The sequence below is a fragment of the Rhinoraja longicauda genome, unplaced genomic scaffold, assembly GCF_053455715.1.
Source record: "Rhinoraja longicauda isolate Sanriku21f unplaced genomic scaffold, sRhiLon1.1 Scf000161, whole genome shotgun sequence".
Lineage (NCBI taxonomy): Eukaryota > Metazoa > Chordata > Chondrichthyes > Rajiformes > Arhynchobatidae > Rhinoraja > Rhinoraja longicauda.
In genome coordinates this window covers 98,106-113,701 of record NW_027601379.1, presented here as the reverse complement: position 1 = coordinate 113,701, position 15,596 = coordinate 98,106, and the positions used below count along the sequence as shown (strand labels likewise).

The following is a 15,596-nucleotide window of genomic DNA, read 5'->3' as shown; positions in this document are numbered from 1 at the left end:
TCAGATATATCCAAAAACACTGTAGGAAGCTCGAGTGAAAATTGCAGGAGCGCGGGCAGAAATTTACAAGTCGTCATTAAATGCAGGAGAGGTGCCGGAAGACTGGAGGGTGGCAAATGTTGTAGCCCGATTCGAGAAGCCTGCAGGGAAAAGGCTGGGAACTATAGGCTGGCGAGCTTAACATCTGTAGTTGGAAAGTACCTGGAGAGTATTCTGAGGGACAGGGTACACATACATTCAGATGGACAAGGGCTGATCAGGGATAGTCCAAGTCAAGTCAAGTCAAGTTTATTTGTCACATGCTCATACAAGATGTGCAGTGAAATGAAAGCATGGTTTTGTTCAGATGCAGTTGATGCAGAAGGAGATGTAGTTCCTTGCATCTCCACCTTTGTCTCCTTTACCGCACTAGTATTTTGATTGAGAACGACGACGTCGTATCTTATGGGCTCCTACCTTTTCAACCAGTCTTCCGTGTGTGGGTCCTTGTAGAAGCCCATGTAAAACATATCAACCACACTGCCCACATCAATAAAACGGTCCCGCCCGAAATACTATCCGTCCCCTCCCTCCACAGATGCCCGACCCACTGAGTTTCTCTCATCTAAATATAAATATAAATTATAACGTGTATTATATGTGATATACTGCTCCTTTTCCTTCTCTCAGTTCTCAGATGAAGTCACCATGCTACCTTCTCGACCCTATTGCGTTATTTGAATAAGCTGACAGTGGCATATAATGAAGACCTTTGACTGCTCTTTCCTCTGCCTTCTGCAGCTTCTCAGCCAAAGAGTTTCAGGTAAAATTAGTTCTGAGTCTCTGTAAGGAGGCGGTGGCTGCAATCTGGCTCAAGAGCTGTTTAATTTGGAAGAAAAATGAAAATGCATCTATGGAAATATAATTCTAAATAAAACAGTGGAGCGTAGGAACAGGTCCTTGATGTTAGGACCTGATGTCTGTATCAAACATGATCCCACATTAAATTAACCCTTCTTCGTGAAACTTTCCCCATCTGACCTTCACGCTCAACTCTCGACCATACCATACCATTGAACTTTATTTATCCCAGGAGGGAGATTGGTGTGCCAACAGTCATAAAACACATAATACATGAAGCATGAAATTGGAGGATTGGGGATGTACAAAGATCGAGGAGGGGGGAGCGGGGGTGTTGACGGAGGGGAGGGGGAAGGGGGGAGGGGAGTCAGTCAGCTCCATGATGGAAGGGGGAAGAGTTGTACAGTTTGATCGCCACGGGAAAAAGGATCTCCTGTGGCGTTCTCTACTGCCACTTGGTGGAACCAGTCTGTTGCTGAAGGTGCTCCTCAGGTTGACCAGTGTGTCATGGAGGGGGTGAGCTGTTATTGTCCAAGATGCTCTGCAGTTTGAGATGCATCCTCCTCTCCAAGACCATCTCCCATGAACCCAACTCCGCCGCCAGGACGGATCCAGCCTTCTTGATGAGTGTTAATTCTAGTTTAGTCCACGGCCTTCGCCCTGCTGCCCCTGCGCTCTACAGCGGAGAAGATGGCACTGGCCACCACCGATTGGTAGAACATCTGCAGCATCTTACCGCAGATGTTGAAGGAGCGGAGCCTTCGCAAAAAGTTCAGCCTGCTCTGTCCCTTCTTGTACAGGGCCTCAGCGTTCCTGGACCAGTCTAGTTTACCAGTCTTTGACATTTCCACGCTAGGAATAAAGGTTCTGTCTGTCTATCTATCCCTTTCACAATTTTACAAACTTCTATCAGGTATTCCCTCAACTGCCGATGACCGAGAGAAAAAAGAATTGAATTTACTACCTGATTGTATACTTTCCACTGTGCATCTGTAGATATTGATAAGAGTTATTTGAGATAAACTGATCTTGTCGTTTGTCGCTTGGAGAAGTGGAGGTGCTTGTGTGCTACTTTGGTCTTCAATTTTCAATGTTTCATTTTCATTTTTAATGAAAATCCCTAATCTTCAATGTGGTTGGTTAGTCCAGGAAAAATGGTTGGAGATATTTAGTTTAGTTTTGTTCAGTTTAGAGATACAGCGAGGAAACAGGGCTTTCGGCCCACCGAGTTTGCACCAACCAGTGATCCCCGCGCATTAACACTGTCCTGCACAAACTAGGGATCATTTAAATTGACACCAAGCCAATTAACCTACAAACCTACAAGTCTGTGGAGTGTGAGGGGTAACTGAAGATCTCGGAGAAAACCCCACGCTGGTCACGGGGAGAATGTAAAAGCGCCGTGCAGACAGCACCCTTAGTCAGGATGGAACCCGGGTCTCTGGCGCTGTGAGGCAGCAACTCTACCGCTGCATCACAGTGCTGCCATATACACCCAAGAACTTAAAGATTTAACTATATCCACTTTGGCCCCATTGATGCTGATTGGACACGTGCTGCGCCATGCTTCCTCAAGTCAATTACTAGCTCTTTTGCCTTGTTAACATTGAGGGAGAGGGTGTTGTCAAAAAGCGTGCCCTACACATCTGTTTTAAACTTTGCCTCCCTCACCTTAAAGCTATGTCCTCTAGTCTTTGACATTTCCACCCTGGGGGGAAAAGGTTCTGACTCTACCCTATCAATGCCTCTCACTATTTAAGACACTTCAATCAGGTCTCTCCTCAACCTCTGACGCGCCACAGAAAACAATCCAACTTTGTCCATTCTCGTCTGATAGCTAATACTCTCTGATCCAAGTACCATTGTGGTAAATCTCTTCTGCACTTCCTCGGAAACCTCTCCAATCTTCCTGTACAAGGTGCGACCAGAACTGCGTGCAATACTCCAAATGTGGCCCATCAATGGTTTTGTAAAGCTGCAACCTATCATATCATATCATCATATATATACAGCCGGAAACAGGCCTTTTCGGCCCTCCAAGTCCGTGCCGCCCAGTGATCCCCGTACATTAACACTATCCTACACCCACTAGGGACAATTTTTACATTTTACCCAGCCAATTAACCTACATACCTGCACGTCTTTGGAGTGTGGGAGGAAACCGAAGATCTCGGAGAAAACCCACGCAGGTCACGGGGAGAACGTACAAACTCCTTACAGTGCAGCACCCGTAGTCAGGATCGAACCTGAGACTCCGGCGCTGCATTCGCTGTAAAGCAGCAACTCTACCGCTGCGCTACCGTGCCGCCCTACCTGACCTCTTGACTCTTGTACTCAATGCCCCACCCAATGTGGAAACTCTTTCTTTACTGTTAGTAGCTGTGTGGTAGCTAAGGTAAACACTGAACATCTACGTGTTTGTGTTAATCTACCTCAGGTGTGACACAAAAAGCTGGAGTAACTCAGCGGTCAGACGGCATCTCTGGGGAAAAGGAATAGGTGATGTTTCGGGTCAAGACCCTTCTTCAGACTGGAGTCTTCAGGAGTCCGAAGAAGGGTTTCGACCGAAACCTATTCATTTTCTCCAGGGATGCTGTCTGTCCCGCTGAGTTACTCCAGCTTTTTGTCTCTATCTTCGGTTTAAATCAGCATCTGCAGTTCCTTCCGACATATATCAGGTGTGATACTGTTTGAATTAATTTATTGTCTTGCAGCTCAGTGGACAAGTGACAGCAAGTTGGCCGCCACAGGTTCCTCTGTTTCGTTCCCTGGAACTGATAAGAAATTCAATAATTTGCACTGGGACTTCTCAGATTCCAGCAGGGTTCTCCACATTACTGATGTGCTTGAAGGAAATCTCATCATATATGAAAAGTACAAGAATCGAATTAAAGTTAACATATCAAATGGATCATTTCAATTAAAAGATGTCAGAAAATCAGACAGTGGCCACTATAATATGATGGTGGACTTAGACCCACAGAGGACCAGAATTCTAAATCTTGAAATCATTGGTAAGTAGCCATAGAGTTTGTTATTATTTCAATGAAATGGTGACAGTGTGCTGAGGCATTTTCCATTTATTAATTGCCTTTAAGCTCAATTAAGTCAAGTTTAGTTCAGAGATATAGACACTTTGGCCCACTGAGTTATTACTTGAAATTTGAGAGTTTAAAGTTCATACCATCGGGTTCTAAGATACCCAAGTGGCATAGTGAAAGATATTTACAATATACATCAATGACTTGGATGAAGGGATTAAAAGTACCATTAGCAAATTTGCTGATGATACAAAGCTAGGTGGCAGTGTGAACTGTGAGGAAGATGCTTTGAGGTTGCAGGATGACTTGGACAGGTTGTGTGAGTGGGCGGATGCATGGCAGATGCAGTTTAATGTGGATAAGTGTGAGGTTATCCACTTTGGTGGTAAGAATAGGAAGGCAGATTATTATTTGAATGGTGTCAAGTTAGGAAAAGGGGACGTACAACGTGATCTGGGTGTCTTAGTGCATCAGTCACTGAAAGGAAGCATGCAGGTACAGCAGGCAGTGAAGAAAGCCAATGGAATGTTGGCCTTCATAACAAGAGTCAAAGTCAAAGTCAAAGTCAACTTTATTGTCAATTTCCAGTTAGTTTACACAGACAGAAAATCGAAATACCGTTTCCCACAATCCCGAGGAATAAAGTGCATTAAATTAAGTTAAAATTAAAAAGGCACAGCAAACAACAATCAATATAAAATATAGTCACTTCAATGAAAAAAAGATGAAGTTGAATATATTACAATAAAAAAATAATGAACAGTAGTGCAAAGCCTGTCCATAGCAGCGTTAAAAAAAAAAGTGTCTGGTGCTGGATGTGCGTGTGTGTGGGTTGTTAAAGTCCAGGTCCAATGGGGGCAGGGGAGAGAGGAGGGAGGGAGGGAGGGGAGAGAGTTCAGCATCCTGACAGCCTGGTGGAAGAAACTGTTCTTTAGTCGGGTGGTGCTCGACCTCAGGCTGCGAAACCTTCTCCCTGAAGGCAGGAGGGTGAAGAGGCTGTTGGAGGGGTGGGAGGGGTCACCCACAATGCTCAGTGCTTTGCGGGTGAGGCGGGTGGTGTAAAGGACCAGGAGTGTTGGGAGTGAGGCACCAGTGATCCTCTCAGCAGTGTTCACTATGCGCTGCAGAGTCTTACGGCTGGAGGCTGTGCAGCTTCCGAACCACACAGTGATGCAGCTGCTGAGGATGCTCTCGATGGCGCCTCGGTAAAAAGTGTACATGATGGGTGTGGGGGCTCCCGCTCTCTTCAGTTTGCGGAGGAAGTAGAGGCACTGCTGGGCTTTCTTGGCGATGGACGTGGTGTTGTTGCTCCAGGAGAGATCCTCGGTGATGTTCACCCCCAGGAATTTGGTGCTGCTCACCTACTCCACAGCAGCACCATTGATGGTCAGTGGGTGGGGGTGTTGGGTGTGCGTTCTCCTGAAGTCGACAACAATATCCTTTGTTTTCTCCACATTCAGGAAGAGATTGTTGTCTGTGCACCAGCTGGTTCACCTCCTTCCTATAGTGGGTCTCGTCGTTGTTGCTGATGAGACCCACCACGGTTGTGTTGTCCGCAAACTTGACGAAGTGGTTGGAGCTGTGGGTGGGTGTGCAGTCGTGGGTCAGCAAGGTGAAGAGCAGGGGGCTTAACACACATCCTTGTGGGGCCCCCGTACTCAGCGTGATGGTGTCCGATGTGTTGCTGCCGACCCGTACAGACTGGGGTCTGGCAGTGAGGAAGTCCAGCAGCCAGTTGCAGAGAAGGGGGCTGAGGCCCAGATTTGTTAGTTTACAAACCAGCTGCTGGGGGATGATGGTGTTGAATGCTGAGCTAAAGTCTATGAACAGCATCCTAACATATGAGTTTTTAGTGTCCAAGTGGGTGAGGGCTGGGTGTAGAGCAGAGGAGATGGCATCCTCAGTGGACCGCTTAGCTCGATATGCAAACTGAAACGGGTCCAGGGAGGGGGGGAGGTTGGATCTGATCTGCTTCATGACCAGCCTCTCGAAGCACTTCATGATGGTTGAAGTCAGCGCTACTGGGCAGTAGTCGTTGAAGCAGGATGGAGAAGACTTCTTGGGCACAGGTATGATGGTGATTTCTTTGAAGCACGAGGGAACAACAGCCTGGCTCAGGGAGATGTTGAAGATGTCTGTGAGGACATCTGTGAGCTCAGCTGCGCAGTCTTTTAGCACACGACCAGGAATGTTGTCAGGTCCAGAAGCTTTTCGGGTGTTAATCCTTAACAGTGTGCTCCTCACACTGCCTGGAGACAGACAAATAGCCTGGTCGTTCGGGGGGGGAGTTGTTTTCTGCGCAGGTGTGTTGCTCTGTGCTTCAAAGCGTGCGAAGAAGCCGTTGAGGTCGTTCAGGAGAGAGGTGTCACTGTCACAGGTCTGTGGTAAGGGTTTGTAGTCCGTGATAGTCCTAATACCCTTCCACAGGCTCCGTGTGTCTCTGCTGCCACTGAAGTGGGCTGTGATACGCCGGGTGTAGTGTTGTTTGGCTTTCCTGATGCCACTGGAAAGGTTGGCCCTGGCTGCTCTGAGACCTGCTGGATTGCCCTCTCTGAAGGCAACGTTGCGGACCCTCAGCAGCCCATGGACCTCCCCTGTCAGCCATGGCTTCTGGTTAGCCCGGATGGTGATGGCTCTGGTGTGGGTCACATCATCAATGCATTTGGTGATGTAGCCTGTAACTGTCTCTGTGTATTCCTGAATGTTGGTTGTGTTGTTGTATGTTGCTGCCTGCTTGAACATGTCCCAGTCTGTAGTCTCAAAGCAGTTTTGGAGTGCAGCTGTGCTGTCCTCTGACCACACACGTACCTCTTTTGAAACCGGTTTGGTGACTTTCACCCGGAGTCTGTATGCCAGTTTCAGCAGAACGGTGAGGTGATCAGAGAGGCCGATGTGGGGGAGGGGGGAAGCCTTGTATGCTCCTTTGATGGTCGTGTAAACAAGGTCCAAGGTGTTGTTTTCTCGTGTTGGGAAATCAACATGCTGGTATACTTTAGGCATGACAGTTTTTAGGTTAGCATGGTTGAAGTCCCCAGCTACGATGAGAAAGCCATCTGGGTGTGCTGTCTGCTGCTCAGAGATGGCCCGGTACAGTTCACAGAGTGCCTCCTCTCTGTCCTTGTTGTTGGAACTGGGAGGGATGTAAACAGCGACTAACAGGATAGCTGTTAGCTTCCTCGGGAGGTAGAAAGGCCAGCACTTCACAAACATAAACTCCGCCAGCGGTGAACAGTGTTTGTAGACCAACACAGCGTCCCGACACCAAGCATCACTGATGTAAACAATCACACCGCCGCCGCGAGTCTTCCCCCCGCTAACCGTAGCTCTGTCCGATCGGTAGCATGTTAGCCGGTCGAGCTGAACAGCGGAGTCCGGGATGTTGTCATTAAGCCATGTTTCCATGAAAACGTAAACACAGCATTCCCTCACCTCACGCTGGGTCGACCGGAGAAGTCTTATAGTGTCCATTTTATTGTCCAGTGAGCGTACATTAGCCATTAGCATGCTCGGAATAGCCGGTCTGTGTGGGCTAGCCGCTAGCCTAGCCCGGATGCCTCCGCACTTACCCCTCTTCTGCTTCCTCTCACACCGCATGCGGCGTCTCCTTTCCAGCCGGGGGGCAGCACTCGAGGCCGAGGTCAGGCAGAGTATTCTGAGGCCGCTAAGTTCCTCTGCAAGCGTAGCGTCCAGTGTTGTTGATGTTGTTATTTTCTTGTCCAGCAAGAACTCACGACTATACTGTCTACTTAACAAACTTAACAAACTTGACGAACTTGAGGAAACATTAAAAACACTCGAAAAATCGGGAGAGCGTGGGGCCGCTGCGTCTGCACGCGCCGCCAAGAGGAGTTGAGTATAGGAGCAAAGAGGTCCTTCTGCAGTTGTACAGGGCCCTAGTGAGGCCGCACCTGGAGTACTGTGTGCAGTTTTGGTCTCCAAATTTGAGGAAGGATATTCTTGCTATTGAGGGCGTGCAGCGTAGGTTTACTAGGTTAATTCCCGGAATGGCGGGACTGTCATATGTTGAAAGACTGGAGCGACTATGCTTGTATACACTGGAATTTAGAAGGATGAGAGGGGATCTTATTGAAACGTATAAGATTATTAAGGGGTTGGACATGTTAGAGGCAGGAAACATGTTCCCAATGTTGGGGGAGTCCAGAACCAGGGGCCACAGTTTAAGAATAAGGGGTAGGCCATTTAGAACAGAGATGAGGAAAAACTTTTTTAGTCAGAGTTGTGAATCTGTGGAATTCTCTACCTCAGAGGGCAGTGGAGGCCAATTCTCTGAATACATTCAAGAGAGAGCTAGATAGAGCTCTTAAGGATAGCGGAGTCAGGGGGTATGGGGAGAAAGCAGGAACGGGGTACTGATTGAGAATGGTCAGCCATGATCACATTGAATGGCGGTGCTGGCTCGAAGGGCCGAATGGCCTACTCCTGCACCTATTGTCTATTGTCTATTGATATATAATATAAGAAGATAACTGCAGATGCTGGTACAAATCGAAGGTATTTATTCACAAAATACTGGAGTAACTCAGCAGGTCAGGCAGCATCTCGGGAGAGAAGGAATGGGTGACGTAAACAGTCTGAAGAAGGGTCTCGACCTGAAACGTCACCCATTCCTTCTCTCCCGAGATGCTGCCTGACTTGCTGAGTTACTCCAGCATTTTGTGAAAGATTGATTATTGGACTTGACTGGAGCTTACAAGCTAATGTATGAACATTGTATTCTCCAATTTCAGGTGACGACCCTACTCCGATGACTATTTTCTTGAACACAATTTAATAATTGGGATTTAAGTTTATGTGATGTAATCCCTAAATCTGAAAATGAGCAGACCTGGAAACATTGATCTGTGAAGTTTAGTTTAGTTTATTGTTATGTGTACCGAGGTACAGTGAAAAGCTTTTTGTTGCGTGCTATCCAGTCGGCCGAAAGACTATACATGATTACAATCAAGCCATCTGTGCAGTGTACACTTACAGGATAAATGGAATAATGTTTAGTGTAAGATAAAGCTAGTAACGTCTGAATAAAGACAGTCCGAGGGTCTCCAATGATGTAGATGGTAGCTCAGGACCACTCTAGATGGTGATAGGATGGTTCAGTTGCTTGATAACAGCTGGGAAGAAACTGTCCCTGAATCTGGAGATATGTGTTTCACATTTCTGTATCTCATTTCTGATGGGAGAGGGAGCGTTCAGGGTTAGACTCGTTTTTGATGATGCTGGTGGCCTTGCCGAGACAGCGTGGTGTAGAGAGAGCCAATGGAATGTCATTAATAGACATGAAAAGAATATAAGGTAGACACAAAATGCTGGAGTAACTCAGCGGGTCAGGCTGCGTCTCTGGAGAGAAGGAATGGGTGACATTTCGGGTCAAGACCTTTCTTCAGACTGATGTCAGGGGAGGGGGCGGGACAAAGATAGAATGTAGTCGGAGACAGTAAGACTAGTGGGAGAACTGGGAAGGGGGAGGGGATAGAGAGGGAAAGCAAGGGCTATCTGAAGTTAGAGAAGTCAATGTTCATACCGCTGCGGTGTAAACTACCCAAGCGAAATATGAGGTGCTGTTCCTCCAATTTGTGCTGGGCCTCACTCTGACAGTGGAGGAGGCCCAGGACAGAAAGGTCAGATTGGGAATGGGAGCGGGAGTTGAAGTGCTGAGCCACCGGGAGATCAGGCAGGTTAAGACGGACTGAGCGGAGGTGTTCAACGAAACGATCGCTGAGCCTGTGCTTGGCCTCGCCGATGAGGAGAAAGGATGTAGAGACGAAAAGAATGTAATCAGGCTGATGGCAGATGGTGGCTGAGAAATGTGAATCATTCTATTGTGGGAAGATGTTTGAGAAATGTCAACGTAACCTCGAGGGCATAGTCCTAAATGGGGTGTGAGAGAGATGGGGGTGAGAACCTCGTGACCTGGTATCAAGACAACAGCCTTTCTTTTCACATCCAAGCACCCAAACAGTCTTTCCAGGTGAAACAAAGGTTCACCTGCACCTCCTCCAACCTCATCTATTGCATCCGCTGCTCTAGATGTCAACTTATTTACATCGGCGAAACCAAGCGCAGGCTCGGCGATCGCTTCGCTGCACACCTGCGCTCGGTCCGCAGTGACCAAACTGATCTCCCGGTGGCCGAGCACTTCAACTCCCCCTCCCATTCCCAGTCTGACCTTTCTGTCATGGGCCTCCTCCAATGCCATAGTGAGGCCCACCGGAAATTGGAGGAACAGCACCTCATATTTCGCCGTGGCAGTTTGCAGCCCAGTGGCATGAACATCGATTTCTCCAAGAGAGATAGTTCCTCTGTCCCTCCCTTCCCCTCCTCCTTCCCAGATCTCCCTCTATCTTCCTGCCTCCACCTATATCCTTCCTTTGTCCCGCCCCCCTGACATCAGTCTGAAGAAGGGTCTCGACCCGAAACGTCACCCATTCCTTCTCTCCCGAGATGCTGCCTGTCCTGCTGAGTTACTCCAGCATTTTGTGAATAAAGCCTTTCCCTCAATGTCCGCAAGACAATGGAGATAGTGATCGACTTGAGAAAGGAAGTGGTTCACATGCCCCAGTCTGCAGTTATGGCGCCAAAGTAGAGATGGTTGAAAAATTTAAGTACCTCGGAGTAAATATCACCAGCACCTCGTCCTGGACCCCCACATCGAAGCAAAGGCCAAGAAAGCCGGTCGACACCTCCACCTCCTCAGAAGGCATCAGAGCGTGGCCAGGGTGGTGTGTGTCTCCGATGATGCTGGCTGCCTTTTTGAGGCAGTGACTCTTGCAGATCCCTTTAATAAATCTGCAATTACTTTTGTATACTTGAGGTAAAAAAAAAGGATTTTGTGCCGTGGCTCATTGACTCTGTTGTTCTCCAGATCCTCCCTCCACACCGTCCATCTCCAGTGAATACAACCCTGAGACCCACATGGCTGTGCTGAACTGCACGGTGCAGAGAGGGAGAGCTACTTCCATTCTGTGGATCAGAGAAGGGGTTGTTCTCCCAGTGACCCCATGGCAGTCCCTGTCTGATGGAAATGTAACTTTTACCATTTGGAACGCAGAGGGATCAGACTCTGGCTATTACACATGCAGCGTGGAAAACCAAGTCAGTCGAACCAACCACCTACCAGCTGATCATCAATGGTAAGTCTGTCATGGTTTTTGCAAAGGCCAATTACACAAATGTTCACCATTTGACCCAGGTTGTTTATGCTACACAAGAGGCGGCATGGAGGTGCAACGGCAGAGTTGCTGCCTCGTAGCTCTTACGGCGCCAGTGACCCAGGTTCGATCCTGGCTGCGGGCCGTTTTAAATAATAGAAGATAGACACAAAAAGCTGGAGTAACTCAGCGGGTTAGGCAGCATCTCCGGAGAGAAGGAATAGTTGACGTTTCGGGTCGAGACCCTTCTTCAGACTGAGAGTCAGGGGAAAGACTTTCCTTGAACATCTGTACGGAGTTTGTACTTTCTCCCCGTGACCCGCATGGATTTCCTCCCACACTCCATAGATGTGCATGTTTGTAGGGTTAATTGGCTTGGTATCAATATTTAAAAAATATGCCTAGTGTAGGATAGTATTAATGTGCAGGGATCGGTGGTCGGTGCGAACTCGATGGGCCGAAGAGCCTGTTTCTGCGCTGTATAATATAAACTAAATACAACTAAAGAGCCTGTTTCTGCGCTGTATAAACTAAACTAGATAAAACTAAAAACTCCTGCCAACTTTTGTTATCTGACCTTATCAGCAGAAGATATCACTCCGTTCTCCACAGTGTGTTTAACTTCCAGTTTATAGATATAGAGAAACAACGCGGAAACATGTGCTTCAGTCTACTGAGAGAGCTGGATAGAGCTCTTAAGGATAGCGGAGTCAGGGGGTATGGGGAGAAGGCAGGAACGGGGTACTGATTGAGAATGATCAGCCATGATCACATTGAATGGCGGTGCTGGCTGGATGGGCCGAATGGCCTCCTCCTGCACCTATTGTCTATTGTCTATCCTACACACACGAGGGACAATTTACAATTGTACTGATGTCAACTAACCTACAAACCTGCATGTCTTTGCTGTGTGGGAGAAAACCCACGCATGATCACATTGAATGGTGGTGCTGGCTGGAAGGGCCGAATGGCCTACTCCTGCACCTATTTTCTATGTTTCTAAATTTACAGTCAACTCTGCTGTGTGGGCACATTGCTTTTTCACTGGAACAAATTCTTAAAGGGGTAGAGAGTCCTTTAAGAATTTGCTCCAGTGCAAAAGCAATGCTTATGCTATCTCTTTGAATTAGGAATGGTAAAAATGTACGGGTAAGATGGACATCAGAACAATGGTGATGATGTTTAGACTTTAGAGATACAGTGCGGAAATGCCAGCGTTCACCACGTGTGCTAACAATAATCTACAGACAATTTTACTTTTTTTTAACCAAAGAAAATATTTTTAGCAAAGCATTTTTTTTTTACCAAAGCCGAAGCACTTCCCTCTGGAAGGGGACTCTGGACTGTCGGAGCAGCCACAGCCAGACATAAAACCAGCTTTTTTTCCACGAGTAGTAGCTCCACTTGATAATTCAAGTTCTTTACCTTCAGTCTGAATAACACACGTAATACTGGATGAGCACATCAGATTTATTCCACAGTGGGGTTCTTCCTGTGAGGATCTCCAGCCACAATACTAGTGTCTGAAAAGATCTCAACTGAGGAGAGGGGAAGAACAACTTTTCCACGATTGTTTACTTTTTTATACAGAAAAGAAAGGTGTGACAAAAAGAAATCAATGACCAATTACAATTCTAATACAATTCCCATGGTTACAGAGAAAACAAAATCATTAATACAGGTCACATGCTCAGAAACCAAGAATATAAGTCACATGCTTTCGGGGAAACGCATCAATCTACCTAGAGTGGATTCAAAACTTTCCCTACTTTCACACGCACCCATATAAGGAGTTGTTACTGAGAAATAAACTTTCTTTATCTCTTATATGCGAGCAATCTCGCAGCTGCACGACCTTGCTCTATTGTTTCAGTACACAGGCTCACACTGTCAGACAGGGGAGAACAAAGAATCCCTATACTCCTCTGTCTACTCCCTATCACTCCTAAAGGGACAAACACATTCCATCCCCAATGATAACATTTCTACCACAAGCATCCATCTTACTGCTTTCTACTGAAAATAAGCATCCATTTTATATTAGCTAAAACAACAACAAAAGAAACCATCTTCAACCATCTACAACAAAATATCAATATCTCTAATGAACTATATCAGCTAATAGCATAGATTCTCATACTCAATAACCAAAGTGTCGTCTCTTTTTTGCTCTGGTTTATTTTCACCCACACGTTTAGACCATAATGTTGTATCCTTATTGTTTTCATGTGGTTATGCTTCATTCGTAATTGTTAACTGTATGTTTGTGTTGTCATTTGTGAGCGGAGCACCAAGGCACATTCCTTGCGTGTGCCAATAAACTTATAAATTTACTTGGCCAATAAACTTATTCAGATTCAGATTAAACCTACAGACCTGCATGCCTTTGGCTTGTGGGAGGAAACCGGAGCACCTGCCATAAACCCAAGCAGGTCACGAGGAGAACGTGCAAACTCCATACAGACAGCACCAGCATCCATAGTCAGGATCGAACCCGAGTGTCTGGTGCAGTCAGGAAGCAACTCTACTGCCATGCTACTATGCTGCCCGAATGTATACATCAATGCATATTGAACTCAATGGCTTGCATTCCCCAGAATTCCAAAGACAGACACAAAATGCTGGAGTAAAACTCCTGACCCACTTAGGCGATTTTTTAGGCTGTCACCACTCAGTTGCCGGGGTGTTGCCTGTACGGTCGTGAGTCGTCTCCAAAGAGTCGTAGCGTTTTTCTGGTCGCCGCTGGATTTTGAAATGTTTCAATTTTTTCGTCAACTGTTGGTTTGACGTAGCTTGACGTCTCCTGATGTAGTCGCTGTCGTAGGTTGTCGCCAGGTGATGTAGGTTGTCACCGGTGCTGACTTTGGTGAATTCCAAGTGTAGACTTGATCTGATCACCCATCAGTGTAATGTGTGCCATAAATGATGTTAGGTTTTGTATGTTTTTGCACTTGTATTCCGTTTAAAGTTTGAGTTTGAAAGTTTGAAGTTTATTGAAATTTATTGATGTTTATTACAATATTTTTGTATGCATTCTTTTTTAAATTTTTGTTTGTTTCAATATCATTAAAGGAAATTCTTGACATTTTGACGGAAAATTGATGTATGAAGTTATTGTATTTCAATAGACAATAGACAATAGACAATAGGTGCAGGAGTAGGCCATTCAGCCCTTCGAGCCAGCACCGCCATTCAATGCGATCATGGCTGATCACTCTCAATCAGTACCCCGTTCCTGCCTTCTCCCCATACCCCCTCACTCCGCTATCCTTAAGAGCTCTATCCAGCTCTCTCTTGAAAGCATCCAACAAACTGGCCTCCACTGCCTTCTGAGGCAGAGAATTCCACACGTTCACCACTCTCTGACTGAAAAAGTTCTTCCTCATCTCCGTTCTAAATGGCCTACCCCTTATTCTTAAACTGTGGCCCCTTGTTCTGGACTCCCCCAACATTGGGAACATGTTTCCTGCCTCTAATGTGTCCAATCCCCTAATTATCTTATATGTTTCAATAAGATCCCCCCTCATCCTTCTAAATTCCAGTGTATACAAGCCCAATCGCTCCAGCCTTTCAACATACGACAGTCCCGCCATTCCGGGAATTAACCTAGTGAACCTACGCTGCACGCCCTCCATAGCAAGAATATCCTTCCTCAAATTTGGAGACCAAAACTGCACACAGTACTCCAGGTGCGGTCTCACCAGGGCCCGGTACAACTGTAGAAGGACCTCTTTGCTCCTATACTCAACTCCTCTTGTTATGAAGGCCAACATTCCATTGGCTTTCTTCACTGCCTGCTGTACCTGCATGCTTCCTTTCATTGACTGATGCACTAGGACACCCAGATCTCGTTGAACTCCCCCTCCTCCTAACTTGACACCATTCAGATAATAATCTGCCTTTCTATTCTTACTTCCAAAGTGAATAACCTCACACTTATCTACATTAAACTGCATCTGCCATGTATCCGCCCACTCACACAACCTGTCCAAGTCACCCTGCAGCCTTAATGCATCTTCCTCACAATTCACACTACCCCCCAGCTTAGTATCATCTGCAAAGTAGTTTCCCACGGCATCACTTTCAAATAGTCATGGTGCAGAATGATTTGAAACCCTACCATACACCCCCTTTTCTAAGGAAACTGGGTGAAACGTGAATTGTCTTCAGGATTGTAGCTTGTCGTAGCTTGTCGCGTGTGGACATAGGTTAACTTCGTTTGTCATAGGTTGTCACCTCTGTGGTGGTAGGTTGGCGTAGGTCTCGTCGTAGGTCTCCTCGTAGGTGCGGTCGTAGGTGGACGTCCTACTTGCGACGATTAGGTCGCCGTTTGTCGGTAGCTTGCCGTAACTTGACATCGACTAGGTGGTAGGTTGTTGTAGCTTGTCGTATGGGGTCCAGTCGCCGTTTTTTCGGCGACCTGCTATGACTATGACAGTCTCTGGCAGTCGCCTAAACAATCGCCTAAGTGAGACAGGCCCTTAACTCAGCAGGTCAGGCAGCATCTGGGGAAATGGGTTGGTGACATTTCAGAGGTGGGAGCAGGACT

The 15,596-nt window shown here is 46.8% G+C and overlaps 1 protein-coding gene across 1 annotated transcript in view; it reads left to right on the top strand.

The window, feature by feature from the left end:
* The first annotated feature begins 741 nt into the window (after nt 1–741).
* Nucleotides 742–15,596, top strand: part of LOC144590219 (hepatic and glial cell adhesion molecule-like) — a 47,154-nt gene continuing 32,299 nt past the window's right edge. The window contains exons 1-3 of the mRNA XM_078395002.1: nt 742–802; nt 3,555–3,854; nt 10,762–11,029. Of these exons, the coding sequence (XP_078251128.1) occupies nt 742–802; nt 3,555–3,854; nt 10,762–11,029 (629 nt within the window). The remainder of the gene's footprint in view (nt 803–3,554; nt 3,855–10,761; nt 11,030–15,596) is intronic.